Below are 23,247 nucleotides of genomic sequence, written 5' to 3' on the forward strand. Positions count from 1 at the left end.
CAGAAGATTTACCAGTAGGTCAAAAAGCATATGAATGCATAGAACTCATTATAAGGGTTCTGTGCTTATTTGGCACTGGCACAGATTATTGTTTCAACCTTTACCTAAAATTCATGTGCACTCTTGTTCACATATTTGCAGCCAGTAGGCTATATCTCTTACTGTAAACCTGAGGTCCATGCTGTAGGTTAGAAACTTCAAGCCTTTTGCTCCCACTTTTTTAATGTTTGTTGCTCGTGTCTTCACTCATACCAAATCCCATGTCCCTGTCACCCCTGTGCTCAGTGACCTACATTGGCTCCCAGTTGACCAGAGTCTTGATTTTAAAATTCTCATCCTTATTTTCAAATCCCTACATGCTCTTGCCACTTTCTATCTCTGTAATTCCCCTCCTCCAGCCCCTCATATCCGTGCTCCTCTAATTCTGGCCTCTTGAACATCTCCGATTTTAATTACTCCACCATCGGCGGCTGTGCCTTCAGATGTGAACTCTGAAATTTCCTCCCTAAACCTCTTCACCTTGCTTTCCTACTTTAAGGCATTTCTTAAAACCTACCTCTTTGACAAAGCTTTTGATTATCTGCCTTAATATCTTCTAATATGGCTGTGTTATTTTGTTTTATAAGGCTTTTTGTGAGGCTTTTTGGGATGTTTTATTTTGTTAAAGATGCAATATAACTGTAAGTTGTTTTGCATTTGTGCCAAAGGTAGTTTCTGGTAACCAGGCAAAATAATTTTGCTTTTAAATGAGAGAAGTGGAATAAATTGCCCTTTAATGTGCCACAGGATATGAGATATGCTAGACAAGGAATGCGTAACACTTTCTTCACCAGAATGGGCAGGTAGAAAGAAAAAAGCATGCTATCAAATATGGCCACTAATAAATCAATTAAAGAATCTAAGGGAAATTTCTTTACCCAGAGAGTAGATTGTCAAACCTGCTACTATCTGAAGTGATGGGTGGTGAATAGCATGGATACATTTGAGGAAGCAAGATAAATACATGAAGAAGAAGAAAGGAACGTGCTGACAAGCTTAGATGAAGTGAGGTGAGAGGAGACTTTTGTGAAGCCTCTTCTCTCTTGGGCAGCCCTTCTGGATCAAGGATGACTTGCTTCCACTCCGGTTTGATGGGTTCTGAGATGACTGATAAGTCCATTGTGTGATCCGCAAACTATGCCACATGTGGGGCAGATAGGTTGTGTGCTCCCCCTGGCGTCTTGACTTCACCTCTACACATTCCCTACAAAGTCTCTCGATGTGCTCGTTGCCTTCCTGAATGCGCCTTCTCCATTTTGTTTGGTCACAAGCCAGAGTCTCCCATGAGTTGATGGGTGTGTTTGACCTCTTCAGGGATACTTTGAGGCTATCCCTAAATGTTTCCACTGTCCTCCTGGGAGCATAAACACGAGCACAGACCAGTTGGACCAAATGGTCTTTTCTGTGTTGTAAGCTCTTAGGTAACAATAACAATACTGTGACAAAGCTCTTAGTAATGCTGTGTTCAATAAATATTCTTGTAAAATACATGGTACTATTCTGCTTAAACTGCAAGTGTCCCTTTAAGGCTGCAAAGTATAATTTCTGTGTGGTCTTAAAATGATCAGTTACAGATCAGAACATTGGCTTTCATTGCAGAAAGGTCAAATCAGCAGGTAGTGGGTTGGTTAGCTCAGTTGGCTGGGCGGATGGTTTGTGATGCAGAGTGACGCCAGCAGCACGGGTTCCATTCCCATACCGGCTGAGGTTGTCCATGAAGGCCCTGCCTTCTCGTCTGAGGTGTGGTGACCCTCGGGTTAAACTCACCACCAGTTGTGTGTCTCTAATGAGAGAGCAGCCTGTGGTTCTCGGGGACTATGGCAACTTTCTTTTCAGCACTATGGCTTGGTATTAAATATGGAACAGAAATTTCCATTACAAGTTGTGGAATGCATGGTGTGTTGATTTACTATTTGATAAGTGATTGATCAATGAGTGTCTGGGTGTGAGGATCCCCTCTTTTAAGGGATTTATAGTTTTGTGTTCTCCTTCCCTCAAACTATCTGCAGCTGAGAGACACCAACTTGCTATTGGTTCTCCATGCTCCAGGTACTCTCCATCAGGATATCTGCAGGGGCTCTCTGGGTGACTCTTGAAATATTCTTTCCTCCTCTGTTGTGTTTCATTCAGTGACTTAATTATGGAGGCATGCTAAGATAATAAACTCAGCTTGTCAGGCCATCGTGCACAAAACCCATTGCCTCAGCCCTATATAGAAGCTGTGTCACCACACAGGGAAGTCCCTCTAAGTACTTAATTTTGATTCCATCATTCTTTCACTCGTGAAATTAACCTAAAGGTTTAAAACATTTTCATTTCAATGTCTCATTTTAAATACCGATGATACTGTCATCAATTTAGAAGATCTGCTTGTCTGTTTTCATATTGAATAATTCTGTTATGAATATTAAAATAGTGACAGTTTGTTCAAACCCCATAACACCATGACATCATGTCAGCTGTGCTAAACTTAAACAAGTTAGCTGCGTAGGAAGGATTGTGAGAAGAGTTTGCAAATTTGCATATTCATGAGTACTTACATTTTATGTTTGTTGTCCATTGCCAAGAGTGCCTTTTTAAGATTATGGTGGCACTTGATAGATGAAGTATTCGAAAATGTATTCATATTGTCTCTTTTAAGTAAAAATTTCTACAATAATGCTATTTATCACTAAGAACATAAAAATAGGAACATTTGATAAAGCACTGCATAATACACTTGTTAGAAAAAATGCATGAGATTAAATGAGCAGTGACAATATGGGTACTAAATTGGCTAAGAAACAGAAAGCAATTGTGAACAGTTTGTCATGTTGCAAGGAAATATACACTGGTGTCCCAGGAGTCGATATTCAGACTGTTGCTCTTTTTGATATATATTAATGAGCTGGACTTGGTATACAGGGCATAATTTAAAGGTTTGCAGATGACACCTCAGGAAGAATCATAAATAGTAAGGAAGATAGCAGGCTTTGGGAGAGCATCGATTGGTGAAATGGACAGAAATGTGGCAAATGCATTTTGACGGGAAGAATGTGGACAAATAGTCTAGACTGGATGGTACATTTTAAATGTGCTGCAGGAACAGAGAGACCTTGCAGTGTATGTACACAGATCATTGAAAATAGCTAAACAAGTTGAGACAGCTGTTGAAAAAGCATACAGGGTCCTTGGCAAAGAATGCAATAGCAAGGAAGTTATAATATATTTTAATCAATCACTGGTTAGACCCCAGTTGGAAGCATTGCATTCAGTTCTGGGTGCTGCATTTTAGGAGGAATGTCAAGGCGTGAACGAGGGTGCAGAGGAAATGTATTGGAATGGGATCTGGAATGCTGGACTTCAGTTATGTAGAGACTAGAGAAGCTGAGGTTCTCCAGTGGGACAGAGAATGTTAAATGGGCATTTTATTGAGGCGTTCAAAATCATGGAGGGTTTTGATAGAGTAGATGGGGGAAAACTGTTTCCACTAGGAATAAGGCTGATAATCAGACGATTCAGATTTAAGGTAATTGGTCAAAGAGTCAGAGGGGAAGTAAAGAGAATTTTTTTTCTATGCAGCGAGTAATGGTGATCTGGAATGCACTATCTGAAAGATTGGTGGAGGCAGATTTGATAACTTTCAAAAGTAGATTGCATAAATAATTGATGGGGGAAAAAAATTGCAGGGGAAATTTTGGTGACAAACCAGATTGTGAATGCAGTTATAACATTCTCTTACTAGGATAGCTCGTTCAAAAAGCAGGCTCAAACACAAAGGGCTGAATGGCCTTCATCTGTGTTGTATCATTCTCTGATTATATGTTATCTGCTCCTGATTAGAATGCAAATATGTTCGAAGAAAAACAAACTGCTGAATATACCTACCAATAAACAAAACAAGGTAGAATGTACATTATCAATTAAGAAGCAGGGAGGCGAAAGAGAACCCAACAAGTTCACTGCAGGTATTTCTGAAAATGTTTTTGGCTGTCATGTAGTCAGTAACCCAAGGATTTGGTATGAAAATATAGTTTGTAACACAAAACTTAAACAATTCTTAAAATTATCCTTTTAGTAGTCCATCAAATCAGTTTTGCAAGTCAAAGGCCTACTTTCTCTCAGCCTGGGAGTTGAGCTTTGTTCCTTCCTGGTGTTTGCTTTGTTCCGTCTGCCTTCCTTCCAGTGTTTTGTTTCTGTGCACATGTGGCTAGTGAAATTTTGCTGCTTTTAATATTTACATGTCTGTAATCTATTGTAAATGATCAGAACAGCGGATTCCTTTCATATTTGGCAGAGAACTCAAACAATAGAAAAGAAAGATTAATAGAGGAGGACTGTACCATTATTCAAGTTCAAGTAAAATTATTATTTAGACAAAACATTTATTAAGGCCGTGCCTTGTTTCAGCGATATTTGGTCAAGAATTATGCAAATTTGTTTAATTTTTTTCAGTTTTATAATTATTAGTCCTCCCAATTTTAAAAAGCCACTGTCTTCTGTGACAGTCTGTCTTTAATATTCTGGTAAGGAGCTGCTGAGGTTAATCATCTTTAGAAAATGTTTGAAGGGAAAATCATTTGTAATATTGAAAATATTTATTTCATGCACTAATCATGAAAAATTTCAAAAGAAAGCTATAATTTTACTTGTGCAGCTGATTACCTTGCCTTGGCGAGATGTCTTTGTGCACTGAAGCCAAAGGCAATGCAACACAGTTGTGGACGGCTAAGCTTTTGTCAGAGGGAATCTGAACTACCCTTTCTTCCCTGCGGCAAATAAACTTTGTTTCAACTCTTTAGACTTTTGTGACCTCAGTAACCAGCAAGTGCCAGACCTCCAGCTGGTTGTTTCAGCCCATGTTATTAAAAATACTCAGTTTGTTTCCTGGGCCTTGGCCTCAAATCTGGTCTTGGCGACCACCTGTGAACAATATTATGGATAATCCCCTCATGCGCATATATTTAAAAACACATATCTGAGTATCGTCGTAGATCATTGACTGCCTTCTATTACACTCAGTAGGATAGATTTACAGATATTTGTGCCATACACCCACACAGAAACGCACAACCTGGAATGTTAGAAACTGCATTGGGTAGAACAAACTCCTATCATGGTTTCTTATTTGAGCGTTGAATAAGAAGTGAACAAAACACGTTGAAACAAATAGGGCTTGGACTGTTCTCAACATTAATCACAATCCTTTCATTTGTATCCAACTGTCAAATCACACAAAATTGAGAATCCTGATTCTCCATTTGATGAATAGAAAACTGGTTTGTGAAAATGAAGTGCAATCATCACCATAGCAACCAAAGTATGGTTGCCAAAACACTGTCTACTGTGACAGAGATTTCAGCAAGGTTGTTGAGTTGAGCCTGTTGTCTGTTATGGTGCGCATTTGCAGTGGTTTTTTTAAATCTCCAACATGTAGACGTGGGGGAAGGCGCACAATTGTATAAAGTGAGAATGTTAAAACTGCAGCCCCATCTTGGCTGGTCACCGCAAATTCTCCCTCAGTATAATAATTTGCTACTGAAGTCAGACTTGCGCGATCCTTTGGTCATCACAGGACAGGAGCTATTGTGTTCTCATAGAATATTTCATCATCTAAGTATTTCCGAAATTACTATCCTGATAGTTGTTTGGCATCCCTAAAACCTTGAATTTTTGTTGGGTAGGTATCTGGCGTTCCAAAAACTTTTAATTCCATCTGTTAGCCAAAATCTGCTGTTTTTTCTGGCAGTCTGTTCCCATGCCCAACACTGTATTCGTATTGAATGCATCTTACAGCTTGTTGATTTATGTTTTTTGTAACTGGATGTGTTCACCCATGGGACATTGAAATGTTGGTTGTATTAGTGAGATGTAGAATTAGTACAGAGAAGCAGCGAGTTGATGGTTCTAGATCAGCTTGATTTAGCTGCTTTTTTTTACTGACTCCTGTCTGGTGCAGTGGTATTTGGATTATAGAAGATGTAGTCCTGGTGAGGAGGAGGTAAAACTAAAAAGCCTGACAGTATTGGGTTATGGGCCATTGGAGTTGGAAGGTGGCTGTTCTTGTGGTTTCAACATTCTCGGTATGTGATGTGGTTGAGGTCCAGGCGGCTGTGGGGCAACAGGTTTGTTGAGAATTAATATTTGGTGCAATCTTTATTTTTCCTTCCTTTTGCGCCTGCTGATCACTGGTTTAGCCCAGTTGCAAAGGCTATCTGCTTGCTTTCAGGAAATTTCATTTCCTTTCTCTTCCGCAGTTTAGTGTTCTGAACATCTGTATTGAGAGATATGGTCTATTTATTGCAAGTGAACACTTTATGATTTTGCCTTTTGGAACAGATTCTAAGTGGGATCTTTTGTTAGATTAGTGTATTAATGTTTCATGTACTTTGTTAGGTATACCTCTTTCAATATGAAAATGTGAAAAATTCAAAAAGTAACTTTGTTTTCTCAAGTTGCTTTGTAGGAACCTCACCTATTTGAATTAGTACCAAACTTCATTTTACTAAAGTCAGTGTTGGGGAGAGGGGGCAATGTGTGGTACATGTTTTCCACAAAATCTAATGTGTGAAATGAAGCTCCATTTTGGCTTTTTTTAAAAACTTATTTTGATGCTTTGGAATTATTCATTGTGATTCCCATGTGCAGAAAGGTATAAATCATCAGCTTTACAATGAAATGAAATCCGCCTTTTTCTAGGAGACATGAGTAAGATTTTGAAGCTCGCTTCATCAGTGCACTTCTGCATGCATTTCACAGCATCTCATTGATAGACAGGGAACCAGTATTCTTTGTGTTCCAGTTTAATCTGACAGCAAATTTATTGCGTATAGGACTGTTCAAGTGACAGCTTTACCACTTTTAAATCTTTCCCTTGAGAACCTCTTCTCCACGCCCCTAACGTCATGACAGCCTTGAGGTACCAACCATCTGTGAATTAGTGCTTTGAAATCATCAACAGAATAACTCCTGGGGTGGGGGCATACATGAAGGATAACAAACGAGGAAGCCTGCGATATATAGATTAACTCAAATTTGTAAGGTCACAAAACCCATAAGTAGAAAGATATGACTAGACTGTAGGTCGTGCTGTTGAAAGATATTTTCTATTGGAGGATCCTGCTTGCACAGTAAAAACATTTCCTGAATTATAGCGAATTGCAGATTAGTTTTAATTATATTGGCAGAGGTATATTTTGGAAGGTAGTGCAAGGTGATGCCTTCCCACAAAGTGACCTGGCAACAAAAATTACTCTTGGTTTTTTATACTGCCTAATAGAATGAAGAGAATCTTTCTAAATGTAAAAAAAAAATGCAGTTAAGTGAAGCAGCTTATGTAAAGCAATCTTTCAGACACTTTCCATTTCAGTGTTGTAGCAATTTTTCCTCTTTCCTCAAATTCTGAAAACACATCTGTGATTTCAAATGTTGCCTAAATTGCAAATTAAAATATTGGCACTTCACTAATTCCCCTTGAACTGTTAATTGAAGGGGAGGAGGTAGTGAAAACTGACATTATTTGGATCTGAGTAAACTTGAATCATGATTCAAGTTGGGAATGCAAGTTATCTTGGTCTCATTTTACTTTTAGCCTTTTTGATAAATGTATCAATAAAGCAGCATCTGTTTGACCACAGGGGAACTTGCCACTTTAAATCTCGATCCTACTCCCTCTCTAACCTCTCGGCCCTCTGCCTCCTACAACATTCCAGTGAAGCACAGCTTTGGATTAAGCATTTTATGACCTTCACGTTGAGAGTTCAGTAATGTTAAAGAAAAAAATGAAGCAATATAAATTAGAAATGTCTAATTTTAATGAGGATGCACAGTGGCCTGGGGATGTGAATACACAGACCTTTGAAGATTGGCATGCCAAGTTGATAAAGCAGTCAAAAAGCATTGGAAATCTTCACTTTATAAATATGTAAAATGGCATAGAGGACAAAAGCGAGGAAGTCATGGTAAACCTTTATAAATTGCATGCCCGACTGTTCCCAGAGGCCTGAGTGTTGCCATTATTTATTACTCCTGCAGTACAACAATGAAATTAAAGAAGTGTAGAGTCAGCCATAATATTTAAATTAGTCTTCATTAATTAAGAATGTAGCTATTTCCCAGGGTTCTTACACTGCACATTTAGGGAAGACTGGAATTACAAGAGGCAGACTGACAGAATAGACTCCTCTGATAAGCAGGTGTGCCAAGGTGAGGCAGAAGCAGTGCAGTGCCTTCCAAGTACAAATGCATTGATTGGTCAGCAGTTCCCCCTGCTACCTCCAGCCAAGCTTTGTTGGTCAGGCTGTCGGACATCTTCTCACCACTTCCCTTCTGGTTGTCACTGCTGCCAACAACAGCTCCAGGGAGGCATCAGAAAACCTGGGCCATCCTTCCATTCGTCTCCCAACCGCTGGATAGCAATAAAACAAGCTCAAAGCAGTAATAATATTGAGTGTATGTGACCTCTTTATAAGTGATGCATTCAGTGGCTGAAAATTGCGTGTTCTTGATAGGTGGACAGCGGCTGCTACCAATACAGTCAGCTGGCCTGTTTGTTAACCTTGTTAAAATGAAACCAGGCATTTATTTCAGCTAGGCCTCAAGTTGTTTCTGACTGTTGAGCAGCAGCAGCATCTGCTTTATAATTCTAAAGGCAAAAAATCTTTGATATACACACGTGTTAATGGTGCATTTAGCAAGAGCAGGTTACCTCGCCATACTCATGGCTGAGGAATAACACTTTGGGGAAGAGAGGGGGAGATTATACAAGATGCAGGTTGCACTCTCTGTTCCTCTTTTCAATACTCATGATGGCAGTGATTATACGCTTTCCAGTGAGTCATCCAGACAATTATATTTAATGTTTAAAGAAGACAGTCTCTTCTTTAAAAAGTGGTAAAGTTGGTAAATGCAATGATGCAGTTCTTTTTGAAGTGTGTCATTCTGTCACAAAAATCATTGCAATGAGAATGATGCGTGGGTGTTCAAACGGTTTCTCCTTCCAGGTGATCAAGGATACTAATCACTGCACTGTTTTCAGAAAGAACATTGACAAAGAACTGCAATCAACTCCACCTTTTCGTTGCCTCTATTTATTATGTTGACTTTTTAAGTAATTTTTACTGTAAAAGGAAGATTCTACTGTAATGCTCTTTAATAGCCTTATTCCAGCCTGATTTGAGACAAACTCAACGCTCTCTCCAAAGCCTGTGGGTGAGCCTGCCAAAAGCTGAGCTTGCATTACCAAGCGATCGACAATTTCATCATCCAACATGGTGTTATTGCAGAGGATACTCCTAAGGTAACTGAACTCCTGAATAGGTGAGGGATGTATTGTTGATTGTGACCACGGGGTCTTGGAGTTTGTGGCCAGGAGCATGTTGGAGCATAAAAGCAAAATACTGCGGATGCTGGAAACCTGAAACAAAAACAAAAATAGCTAGAAAAACTCAGCAGGTCTGACAGCATCTGTGGAGAAGAAGACAGAGTTAACGTTTCGAGTCCGTATGACTCTTCATCAAAGGAGCATGTTTGTCTCTTTCAGACTTATTTTAAGCCCAAAGCTTTGAGGCTTAAGCAAAGCAGTCAGCAAGCAGCTAGATGATCTCCGAAGTGTGTGCTAAGAGTGCACAGTCATTGTTAAATTAGAATTCACTTCGTAGCTGTTCTATGATCTTTGTGTGAGCCTTGAGCCTTTGCAGATTGATGAAGTTACCGTTTGTCCAGAACTGAATGTGTACTCCTACGTCGAGGCCTTTTGAGTGCGAACAAGAGCATGGCCGAAAAATAAATTTGTAGAACAGAACTGTAACCATTATGCAGCCTTGCTTGGTCCTACTGGTATCATACCAGTCATCATGAAATGCGTGGATGACCCTGGGTCATCTTTTCAGAGCAGGCATATTTATGTAGCTCCTTCCACAGACCTTCACAATTTATGGTGTCAAAGACCATGGTCGGGTCAACGAACACCATGTAGAGGTCCTTGTTCTGTTTATGAGACTTTTCTTGAATTTTACATGCCACAAAAATCATGTTGAGCATTCCTTATCCAGCATGAAAGCTACTGTGATACCAGATACACTGTAAGAGTCCTAAGGTGAGTGACAATCCTGTTGAGAATAACCCTTGCAAGAATTTTTCCTGCTATGGTGAAAAGTGAACTTGCATGATTGTCACAGATTGACTTGCTTCACTTCTGTTTGTGAGTTATGGAAGCACCCTTGTAATCTCGGGGCACAGATTAAGCAGAAGGGGGAAGCGAGTTTCCTAACTCTTTGAGCTCCTCCGCACTTGAGCACTTCAGGTGGAATGCCGTCAGCTCCCAGAGATTTACCCACAGTTGCTTTATGGCCTTGGTGACTTCAGCTTCAGATGGATCAAGGGTAACTCGTCAGAACGCACTACAGTAGAAGTACTTCAGTGGCATCATCACACATTGTGGATTCTTGGTTCGGGGATAGGGAAATGTACTTAGAGAGAATCTCATTCCTGTTAGGAGCTGATTGCTATCTGCTGAGAGGATGGGTGCCCTACTGTTGGCTTTGGGACCATCGGCAGATTGCAGGCCTTCGTTGAGAGCCTTCAGCCATGTTTATCAGCAGTTTCCTGACGCTCCGCACTCTTGTTCTCCCACTATTGGTTCTACATCTCTCGGGTCATCCTGCATTTTTGCTTGGTTTTTATTCCTGGTGATTATGTTTTTGTTAGAAATGTAGGATCTGAGTATTGTGTACGTCATCTAGTAGCTTGACTATACCTTGGTTGTTCTTGTGGAATCAATCTTGGTGCTTCCTTTTGATGAATCCAAGATAATGTGCTATGAGTGACATCGCTTAACTACCTTCCAGAAATCTTCTAGATGGTGAGTGAAGAATCTTAGATTTTTTACAAAAAGATTTAATAAATTTAATTTTGTTTGTAGTTAGCATTTAAGTGAAATCTATGAAGTTCCCAGCCTTAAGCAGGATTTTAGAAAGGATGAGCATTTGGGCTTAGTTAATTAAAGAGCAACTAAAACTGGTTCCTCTGTGCCTGGGTGAGCTAGCCTTTGCCTTAAGAGCATATAAAGCCAGCCAACTTAATGCAACTTAACACTTGAGTGCAACTTAGAATAGCATGCTGGGAGTTGGGTGATTAAGGAAGTTAGAGGAGGAAGGGAAAGAGGTGCTCCTTTGCTTTCACTTTGGCATTTGATAACGCAAGAGGAGTGACAACCTTCAAAATGAGGGGAACCAGGCCCGAGACCAGAACGGGACTGGGAGCCATTGCGAGACAAGTGGCGGCCTTGGTAAGTAGGACCTGGTGAGTATTTCTACTGCCCAGTCTTTAAAGTAAAACTTGATCTTTAGTTTAGATTAAGTAGTGTTTAAAGTATAAGAAGTAAGGTACCTAGTATATATTTAATATTCCTTAAACTAGAGCAAGTATAAGTAAAGGGGGTAATTCAAGGGTGAGTCATGGTAGCTCAGCCATGTGAAATGTTCTTCCTGTGCGATGTGGGAATTCGGGGACACTTCCCTTTACTTATACTTCCTCTAGTTTAAGGAATATTAAATATATACTAGGTACCTTACTTCTTATACTTTAAACACTACTTAATCTAAACTAAAGATCAAGTTTTACTTTAAAGACTGGACAGTAGAAATACTCACCAGGTCCTACTTACCAAGGCCGCCACTTGTCTCGCAATGGCTCCCAGTCCCGCTCTGGTCTTGGGCCTGGTTCCCCTCATTTTGAAGGTTGCCACTCCTCTTGCGTTATCAAATACCAAAGTGAAAAAAAAGGAGCACCTCCTTTCCCTTCCTCCTCTAACTTCCTTAAGTGCCACATGCTAGCAAAATCAGGAATAGGAGAATAGACCACATGAATGCGTGGCTGGAGAGATGGTATGGGAGTGAGGGATTTGATTCCTGAGGCATTGGGATGGATTCTGAGCAAGATGGGACCTGTACAAGCTGGATGGGTTGCACCCCAACAGGACCAGGACTAATATCCTTGCAGGGGTGTTCACTGATACTGTTGAGGAGGTTTTAAACTAGAGTGGCAGGAGGATGGGAACCTGAGTGAGGAGACACGAAAGAGGGAAACAAAGATTAGAAATGGAAAGACAAAAGTAGAAAACAAAAGTGGAGAGCAGAGGAAACAAATGTTAGCAGCAAATAGGGCCAGAGCGCAAAAAAAAAATGTTAAAATGTTAAAAAGATAAGCCTAAAGGCACTGTCTGAATGGATGAAGCATTTACAGTAAGAGTAGGTGAATTAACAGCGCGAATCGATGTTAACGAGTACGTTATGATTGCAATTATGGAGATATGGCTTCAGGGTGACCAAGTCTGGGAACTGAATATCCAAGGGTACTCACTATTTAAGACTAAGGCAGGCAAAAAGGAAAACAAAAAGGAGATGGCGTGGGGTTGTTAGTTAAGGATGAAATCAGTGCAATATTGAGAGGATATTGGCTCAGAAAATCTAAATGTAGAATCAGTCTGGGTGGAGCTAAGAAGCAACAAGGGGTAGAAAATATTAGTGGGAGTTGCTTGTAGGTCTCCAAACAGTAGTGATAATGTAGGGGATGGCATTAAATGGGAAATTAGAGATGCACGTAACAAGGATGCAGTAATCATGGCTGACTTTAGTCTACATACAGACTGGCAAACCAAATTAGCAATAATACTGTGGCGGATTAATTCCTGGAGTGTGTACAAGATGGTTATTTTAGACCAGTACGTTGAGAAACCAACTTGGGAACAGGCCATCCTAGATTTGGCATTGTGCAATGAGAAGGGGTTAATTAGTAATGTCTTGCGGGGGTCCGTTAGGGAACAGTGACCATAACATGATAGGATTCTCCATTCGGATGAAAAGTGAAGCACTCCAATCTGAAACTAAGATCCTAAATCTAAACAAAGGAAACTACAAAGGTATGAGGGGTGAGTTGGCTATGATAGATTGGGGAACTTCATTAAAAGACGTGATGGTGAATAGGCAATGGCTAATATTTAAGGAATGAATGCATGCATTGCAACAGTTATACATTCCGATCTGGTACAAAAATACAACAGGAAAAGCGGCTCAACCATGGCTAACAAAAGAAATTAAGAAAGAAATTGTATTAAATCCAAAGAGGGGTCTAATTCTAAATTGCTCCCAATCCTCAGTATTAGGTCCAAAGAGAAGTCCTATAAAATTGCTAGAAAAAGTAGCAAGCCTGAAGATTGGGAGCAGTTTAGAATTCGGCAAAGGAGGACCAAGAGATTTGTTAAGAGGGGAAAAATAGAGTATGAGATTAAACATGCAAGGAACATAAAGAGGACAGTAAAAGCTTCTAAGTATGTAAAAAGAAAAAAGATTAGTGAAGACAAATGTACGCCCGTTACAGTCCAAAACAGGAGACTTTATAATAGAGAACCAAGAAATGGCAGAGGAATTAAAGAACTACTTTAGTTCTGTCTTCCCGGAGGAGGACACAAATAACTTCCCAAAAATACTAGGGAATCTAGGGCCTAGTGGGGAGGAGGAATTGAAGGAAATTAGTATTACTAAAAAAAACTGTGCTGGAGAAATTAATGGGACTGAAAGTCAATAAATCCCCAGGGCCTGATAACTACATCCCAGGGTACTAAAGGAAGTGACCATGGAAATAGTGGATTCTGGAACAGCCCTGGAACATTGGAGGGTGGAAAATGTAACCCCACTATTTAAAAAAGGAGGGAGGGGAGAAACAGGGAATTACAGACCGGTTAGCCTAACATCAGTGGTAGGGAAAATACTAGTCTATTATAAAGAATGTGATAATAGGACACTTAGAAAATATCAACGGCATTAGACAAAGTCAGCATGGACTTCTGAAAGGGAAATCATGTTTGAAAAACCTACTGGAGTTTTTTGAGGACGTAACTAGCAGAATAGATAAGGGAGAACCAGTGGATGTGGTGCATTTTGATTTTCAGAAAGCTTTTGATAACCACATAAGATGTTAATGTGTAAAATTAGAGCACATGGGATTGGGGGTAATATATTGGCATGGATTGAGAATTGGTTAGCAGACCGGAAACAGAGTAGGAATAAATGGGTCTTTTTTGGAATGGCAGGGGGTGACTAATGGGGTACTGCAGGGATCAGTAGTAGGACCCCAGCTATTCATAATGTATATCAATGATTTGGATGAGGGAACCAAATATAATATTTCCAAGTTTACTGACGACACAACTAGGTGGGAATTGAGTGGTAAGGAGGATAAGAAGCTTCAAGACAATTTAGACAAGTTGAGTGAGTGGGCATATATATGGCAGATGCATATAATGTAGATAAGTGTGAATTTATCCACTGTGGTAGGGAAAAACAGAATGGCAGTGTGTTATTTAAATGGTGACATTGGAAAATGTGGATGTACAAAGGGACCTAGGTATCCTTGTATACCAATCACTGAAAGCAAGCATGAAGGTTCAGCAAGCATTAGGAAGGCAAATGGTATGTTGGCCTTCATTGCAAAAGTATTTGAGTATATGCGCAAGGATGTCTTACTGCAGCTGTTACAGGGTCTTGGTGAGACTACACCTGGAGTATTGTGTGCGGTTTTGGTCTCCATACCTAAAAAAGGATATACTTGCCACAGGGGGAATGCAGTGAAGGTTCACCAGACAGATGGCAGGATTGTCGTATGAGGAGAGATTGGGTCGGCTATGCCTATTCACTCGAGTTTAGAAGGATGAGAGGGATCTCATTGAAACATATAAAAAATTCTGACAGGGCGGGACAGACTGGATGTTTCCTCTGGCTTGGGGGTGGTGGTCAGCAGTCTAGAACAAGGGGTTACACTCTCAGGATATGGGGTAGGCCACTTTAGGACTGAGATGAGGAGAAATTTTTTCACTGAGGATGTGAAACTGTGGCAATCTCTACCAGAGAAGTCTTTGGAGGCCAAGCCACTGAATATATTTAAGAAGGAAATACATTTCTAGACTCTAAAGGCATCAAGGGGTAAGGGGAGAGAGTGGAAGTATGGCGTTGGTTTAGAGGGTCAGCCATGATACTATTGAATGTTGGAGCAGGCTGAAAGGGCCAAATGATTTACTCCCATTTTCTATGTCTGTGTTATCTTCTAGGATACCAACAAGCTCTATGGCTAATTTTTGTTCCACTTCCTGCCTCTTGGCTGTGTCAAGCTTCCTTGGTGGTTTGACTCTGTCCTAGTGCTTTAGGTATTATCTTCAAGGAAGTGATGCTCTGGACAAGCCAATGGTCTGGCTAGCATTCAGCACCTCTAAGGCAGCAGGCAGAGTGCACATCCTTGAGGTTTCTCTATCATACAACAATGTGGTGCCAATATTTAGATCTGTGGAGCATCCATATTATTTTCAGTGTTTCAGCTTGTTGGAAGATTTTGTTGATAGTAAGGTCAAACTCACTGCACTTAGAAGAAATTGGCCTTTGGAGTTTACTCTTATCAATGCCGTGGTGTCGTCCTGGTACTTCCCTCCATATCTGTCCTAAAACTAGGCATTGAAATCACTAAGGTGAAGAGTTTATCCTGTTGTGGTACTCCTCTGACCCTGCTGAGATCATCGTAGAATGCTTTTTTGACATTGTCTTTGTGTCATTGGTGCACAGGCACTGATGAGTGTTTCATACTGGTTTTTAGTAAGACTTATTCAAAGTATCATGAGTCGGTCATTGATACCCTTGGGAAGTGAGTTGAGTGTACATGCCAATTCAGATTGAATGACAAAGCCTGCAGCTGATTGTCGAGGCAGGTCCTTCGATTTGCCAATGAGTGGAATGTATAGCTAGCATCAAATTCCTCAAGAGACACCTCTGCAAACCTTGTTTTATTTAGAGCTGCTATGTCAACATTGTACTTGCCCAGGGTTCTAGCTATGAGGGTTTTTGCATGCTCTGGTCTTGTATTATTGTCCAGATGTGTTCTGATATTCCATGAGCCAAGTGTCATCTGGCAGTTAGTTGTCTTTTGAGTTTGTTTTCTTTATGTTTCAGCTGCATTGATTGGTGACCAGCCAGGAGCAGTAACCTGGCAGGTGCAGTGAGGGAAGGCTGTGCTTAGGGTTCCTTTCCTTCCTCTTTCCTAGATTGGAGAATGCAGCTCTCTACCTAAAAAGGTCTGCTCTGCTGTCTTAGGAGGATGCAAACTCCACATTTGTCCTGGCCTTTGGAGAATGTTGTGATCCCCAGCTGATGTTACCCCTGGACAAGCCTGATCCCAGAGGGGAACCCAGCTTGATAGATCCTAACAGATACTTGGAGAGAGGCCACTGAACAGAGTCACCGGAGTCAGCTAATGAACTTTTAACAAAAGAGTAAAACATTTATTACACAAGAAAAGATGGACTATATTACAATACTCCTTCACCCTCAACTATACCCTTACAGATATAGACAGATTTGTAAAGGATAACACAAGTTACAAAAGCTATCTTATATTCTAATGTTCACAGGTTTACATGGACTGTGTAGTTACTGTGGCAACTTGTGGTCAGACACACCACATTCTGAAACCAAGTGACAGATGCTATGGATCTCTCCTCAACTGTTCTCCCAACCGCTTGTCTCACCATGAGCCAACTGGTCACGCTGAACTCTATCTTTTTCACACATGGATTTCCAATCTCCACTCTCCAAGAACTTGCCTTGGAATCTTCTCCCAAACTGATGCTTTCTCTCAGACCACTTCCGCAAGGGTTTACCTCCAACGTTTCAAACTCTCCTTCAGATGTTCCTCTTCCCTGGGTCACCACATGCATTCAAACTGTCTTCCGCGCATTCTCTCTCTCTCTCTCTGACTCGGCTGTCAACAGTACCGCTGCTTCACATGCCCGTGGCAAAGAGTTAGAGCTTCAGCCGTCTCTTTGGACCTTCGTTCCCCTTGCAAGTTGTTCTTGCTTTAAACCTGCTTTCTGTAGTTTTTGTCTCTTTAAATTTGAAGCTTGGAGCCTTTCTCTCTGTCCCTCACTCTTAACTTCACTTGAGCAGGAACCTGGAAAAGGTCCTGTTTCTCTTTGACTAGGAGGTCTGCTTGGGACTTTCTCCTGTTTCACTCCCCGTGGAATTTGGAATCTTTTCTTTAGCTAGGGACTGGCTATCTGTCTCCTTTGCTCCAGTCTCTCTTGGCAGCTACTTTCAAAACTAACTGAACTCCAACAGCTTCCAAATCAAATTGCTGTTTCTAGTTTTTGTGTCTGTGTCTGTGGGAGGGACCTGCCTCTCTGGACCCCTTTTGCTAGGCAACAGCACCCCTTTTTTTTCTATTCTTGTTTGCTTAACTTAAATTATAAAACTCATTAGAAATGCATGCACCTTTTAAAGTGAAACTAAAACTCAATTTGATCATTCTTAACACAAATACAGAAATACAAATTAAACTTAAGCATTAAAGCTAAAACTCATTCCTAACACCAACAAATACAACTTACTTAAACTATCTCTCTTTCCTAATATCACCCTAAGACCATTGTTGTGCAGGGTTATGATTGAAGATTGTGTGTTTCATCCTCTACCATGTCACCATTTCCCCTTCGCCAGAGCGTTTGCTGGTTGGTTAATGTTTGCTGAACATATATGAGTATATTTAAGTGGGTGATATTTGAGCAGAGCCTCTCTCATTCTCTTGTCCAAGGCGGCTAAGGCTGCATTGGTGCAATGAGTGCTACAAGCACAGCAGCTAAAATGCAGGTTTGATTTTGGAGTTGCCCTTCTCTAGCAGGAGAGCATCACCTGCCCTCTCTATATCATCGTCCAGTCCATTGTCTCTGTTCTTCATAGTCAGCCAACAAAGACTTTACTAATTGGCCCGTAGCTGAGGGTTTAAAATCAGAGTTCTCATTCTCCTAGGTAGGCTGTCAACTAAGATTGATGAGCCTTAGAAGCCCAGAGCCATTTGTTTTTGAGGCACTTGCCTTCACACCTTTGTCCACAGTTCTAAACAGGGATCAGCACTTGAAGCTGGGTAGAAGAAGTTTGATTAGGAGAGGCTACTGTGGATGAGGAACATCTTGACTCTCTTCACCATCCTGGTTCTTCCTAATCCTTTGATACTCCCCATAATAATAGATTTTAGCATTTTCCCAACTACTGATGTTAAGCTAACTGGCCTGTACTCTGTTTTCTCTCTCCCTCCTTTCTTGAATAGTGGGGTCACTATTGCTAACTTCCAATCCACAGGGGCCATTCTGGAATCTAAGGGATCGTGAATACTCATAATCAATTCATTCACAATCTCAGCAGACATTTCTTTGAAAACTCTACTCTGTAGGCTAACAGGTCCAGAGGATTTGTCGGGTTTTAGCCCCAATAATTTCTCCAGTACTTTTTCTTAACTGATAATTACTTGATTCCTCACAATTCCTAGTATGTTTTTTGTTTTCTACTATGAAGACAGACAAAATAGTTTTTAAAATTTCTTCCATTTCCTTATTCCCCACTATAATTTCTTCTGTCTCTGCCTCCTAAAGAATACTTTTGTTAATCTTTTCCTTTTTTGCATAATTTTAAAAGCTCTTGCAATCTGTTTTATACTTCTTGCTAGTTTACTCTTCTTACTCCCCATTTGTCAATTTCTTGGCAATTCTTTGCTGATTTTTTAAAAAACCTTCCAAACCTCAAGTTTGCGATCCTTTTTGGCAACATTATCGGATACTTAATTTAAACTGCCTTTAACTTCTGTAGTTGTCCATCACTGTACCATTTTTCCACTGGAGTTTTTATTCCTCATGGAATTGGTTGAGAATTATGAGTTATCTCTTCAAATGTTTACCATTGTTTATCTACAGTCATATCTTTTAATTAAGTTTCCAATCTCCTGCAGACATTCTGACTTGGAAATAGATAGCTGTGCCTTCATAGTTGCTAAGTCAAAATTCTGGAACTCCCTTTCTATTAGTGGGAGTACTCACACCTCATGGACTGCAGTGGCTCAAGAAGGCAGCTCAGCACCAATTTTTCAAAGGCAGTCATGGATGGGCAATTAATGCTGGCCTTGCCATCAGCATCCACATTCCATGCACAAGTTTAAAAAAAAAACTCTCCCCTCATCCTTCCATAATTGACTTTGTTTACATTTAAGACCCTGATTTCGAAATTAACTATATCACTTTCAAACTTAATATGAAATTTATCATATAATCATCACTCTTCCCCAGTGGATCTTTTATTGTAACACTGCTAATTAATCCTATCTAATTGTGTGATACTAGATCTAAAATAATATTACCTAGTCTTAGACTTTACGAGTCATAGAATAATGTGCCCAGAAATCATCTTTTAAAATAATTTTTATTTTACAACAGCATCTGCCTTGTTCTAGGTTTCAGACACACCTGGCCAAATTGAACTACTTCAGGCATGAAACTATTTTTGCGTGTTGAGGCCAATCCTTTCACGTCATGTGTGAAATTAAGAAAAAGTATTGCTTTACAAGGGATATGGTGATGTAGCAAAAATTGTCTTTCTTGGGAGAAGCAGTTTGTTATAACATGCAGATGTAAAAACATTTTTTTTTGCTAAACTAAGTTTCTTCAAAGGTACCCGCACTGTGCTTTGCACCAATCTTCAATGCTCAGGATAAAGCAATTGTTTTGCTGTCAGTGCAGTTTTTAGTTTTCTTGATCACAGCAGTACACCACACCGTTTTTTTTTTAACATTTTTATGTAAAAGCTCAGCCACATCACTTCTTTCAAATGCTCATTTGTTTTCAATCAGCACTTGATGTAGTGTTTGAACCTTCATAGTTAGGAGCAAGTTGGAAAGAAATAGCTTTTGAACTGTTAGCATTGTGTAAAATTACAGTCTATTGAAGAATACAAGTGAAAATCAAGTTTAATCATAGGCTTTTAAATTATGATTATCCCTTTTCAAGCCATAGTTGTGGGGTCCTGGCAGTTATCATTGGATACGATTCTGCTGACTTTTTTTTCAAAAGATTTCATTGGTTTTCTTAATGCAGAGATATAAATCCACTAAATTTCCAGAAATGTTCCTTTTTTGAAAGAAAATGTATGGGTTTTTGAAACTGTCAGCTGTGTTCATATATTCAAATGTTCCTTCCACTGGGGTGAAAGTATAATTTCAGACACATTTCACAAGCCACGGTAGGCATACTGCATTTTGCAAGGACATGTATTTGTAATAAGACACCACATCACAAGTTATAAGATGTTGGTTGGAGTATATGTTATAAAAAGAAACTTTTTCTTTGGTATGTACAGTTTTTAATTAGGACGTGCAGTTTTTCACCGGAGGTACAATATAAGTATATTTTTTGAGGTTAAGAATTGAATGTGTTTTATTTTTAAAGTTGTGCTGTACTGTGTGATTAGTAAACTGGGAGTGGCAGGCTGCTGGTTGTGAACAATACTTCTTTTCCTCCTAGCTGTGCAGGAAGGATGTATGGAATGCCAGTTCTGCCCTGGTGGCAAAGTTATCAAACCTCTCAACGCATAATGCAGTAGTTAATGTTCCACTTTTCACAGAGTGACAACGTGGCCCCATGTTCCACAGAGTAGTGGTTTCAGTGCAAGTGTTCATTTGGGTGAATAACAGCAGTTCGAACTTTTGGAGTTTCCATTTTGTGTCCTGCGTGACAAGTTAAGCTGTAACTGATATCCATTGGCATTCTTTAAAGTAACATTTCTGCTAACAATAGGAATTGTGAACCACCTGATGTTTACTGCTGAGATTCTTGGATACATTTTAAACTGAATTTAATTTTTAGCCTAAGTCAATGCAGTTCAGGGCATGGTGGTGGTTTGTGCTGCTTTTCAATTTATGAATATAGTACAGATATTGAAAAGCTGGTTCATTTACAATTTATGAGAATAGTTCATGAGTAAGGCTACCTGTTTTCAGTTTTCACACAGTAATGGCTAGACTCTTTAAACACAAGTAAAAATTCCACGTTGTTTACATCAGAATTTGCCTTGACTTGGCCTCACAAGCCAATGGCTCTCATCAGAGAACAATGTTCCTTGAATTTGCTCACCTATATACATTGCATTTGTGTGCATTACTTAAGGCATTTTCCTATAGAAATGCAAGTTGTTCCTGCTAAACAAAACCTTACTTCCTGTTATGTTTCTGTCACAATTTTATGGTAGCTTTTTTGATTAGAAACTCCTATGTCTCCATTATAATGGAGCATGATTGTCATGCTGTAATTTGCACCTTCCTGCCACTGGTCTTCTGACTCTTCAGCTTATACTACAGAGAAGTTTCCATGCCCCAGCCATCTTGAAGGGCCTGATTTTTAATTCTGTGAATGGGTTTTGAGTGAGTTAAAATCAGGCCCATTATGTCACTGTTTCCCAAATTGCCATAAGATTTCCTAATAAATTACAAGTAATATTTTAAAAGGCAAAATTTATGCCTTTTAAATTGGAACTTAATTGTGCCAGTGCAGCCTGGTTTAATTATCCCACCCTCTAACCCTACTTCACCTGAAGACTGCATTGATTCATGTCCTTCATGCAGTGGCTTGGAAAATTTGTGTTCTTGGCTCAGCTCTGAGCTTTTTCATTAAATGCACCATGAAACAGTATAGGGCCGATTTTAACTCCCACAGTTGTAACGATCCAAAAATTAAATTGACTCTCAACACCACAGAGTGCCATTGGAGTTATATTATTGATAAAGTGATCAAATACCAGCAGAGGTGGAGATGAGCTAAGAAATTGAGTGAAAATAAAAGACAACAAAATAGTATTTAGCAACTGCCATTAACCTCCATCTCAAGTGATGTGACTGCTCCAAAGCTCTTTGAGTAAACTGCAGTGAATTGTAATTGGGGTAAGGAGCAATCATTGTCAGAAGTAAATTGGGACAAGCGATTTGAAGGGGAAAAAACATTAGAGGGTTAATTCCAGGGCTTAAAACTATAGTTAGGAGGAAAGTTTTGCCAAGTACACCTTGCATTGGACAGTTTGAGTACCTGACCCTCGAAGTCAAAATTCCATCCATGAAAGTGTGGGCATTATAGACGTAAACAGTTTATTTAACTACTTTGCAGAATGATTCATTTGCAAACATGAATCATTTTTACAGATCAACACATCTATTTTACTGCCACTCTGAATTCACTCATAGAAGAGTTGACTGTTTCATATGACTTCCGATTTGCAAATCTACATCTGGAGCTATAAATGTTTGTTACTTTCGGAGTACTGACATACATTGCCATGGTTGGCAGGTTACAAATTCAAGAAAAATGTTCTATGAAGCGGGGAGAAGATTGTGTCCTTGCATCCAATTTTCTCTGTTCCTACCACTGACAGAGCAACAATTATGTGTAATTGTGTGTCACCTTCAAATTGGCATAATCTGTTAATTTCCTCATTTTATTCTGCGGAACTGGGAGACAGTTTTATTCACCCTTTGAGGCGAAGATAACCATGTTCATTGTCTGGGGTGTTTGATAGGTTTCTTGTGGGCACGTAGGTGACTGCTAAGACTGATCTATGACCAGGAGGTTCTGCAAGTAGGACCGAATATCGCAGACAATTGAGTTTTGGATGAGTTGTTGGCTTGGGATTTCCTCTCCTTGCATTTTCTCTCTGCCGGTGATGTGCACTTGTTTTCAAAGGAGGTCATGGTGCTAAGTGTTGTAATGTCTCGTGTTGCCTTTATGAAGAGATTTTTTTTCTTTGTAAGCCTGTTGTCTCATGGGTTTGTATAAGGCCTTCACTACATTTAGTACTAAAATATTTTCTTATAAAGGGAATGAGACTTCTACTTCTACAGATTCAACTCCTGTTTTCTCCCCATTCCTCTCCAAATATGAGCCAGATGAATGGTGTATAGTGTGCAAGGGCCTGAAGGGAGAAACTAAAGTTAACAATTAACCTGTGTCTCAATAGTCCAGTACCATAGAGCAGAAATCATTCTATACTAAGTCCATTCCCATTTAATAATTGTATGATGTTGCGAAGGATGTGATGCTGCCTAATAGGAAACGAGCTGAAATTGTGTCACAATGTAGGCCATAATCATAGTAATTTTGTTTTCCCCTCCTGCAGCCTTTTCTTCCACTTATGAATCTGCTTTGTTCACCGAATGTGAAAATGTTCCTGTGCAGTGCATTTGTGCCGGCCTGTACGGAGAAACTTCAGATTGTCCCACCTTGCAGAAAGCTTTGTGAAGAAGTTCTCCAGGACTGTGAAAAACTCATTGAGACATTTGGGATTGCATGGCCAGAGGAGCTGCAGTGTGATCGGTAAGAGGATTAAC

At 39.9% G+C, this 23,247-nt stretch overlaps 1 protein-coding gene across 1 annotated transcript in view; it reads left to right on the forward strand.

Moving 5' to 3' along the window:
* Nucleotides 1-23,247, forward strand: part of LOC144679559 (frizzled-6-like) — a 44,766-nt gene that overhangs the window by 1,784 nt on the left and 19,735 nt on the right. Inside the window, exon 3 of the mRNA XM_078540059.1 lies at nt 23,037-23,233. Coding sequence (XP_078396185.1) covers nt 23,037-23,233 — 197 coding nt within the window. The remainder of the gene's footprint in view (nt 1-23,036; nt 23,234-23,247) is intronic.

This window comes from Cetorhinus maximus, chromosome 4 (genome assembly GCF_964194155.1).
Source record: "Cetorhinus maximus chromosome 4, sCetMax3.hap1.1, whole genome shotgun sequence".
NCBI classification, from domain to species: domain Eukaryota; kingdom Metazoa; phylum Chordata; class Chondrichthyes; order Lamniformes; family Cetorhinidae; genus Cetorhinus; species Cetorhinus maximus.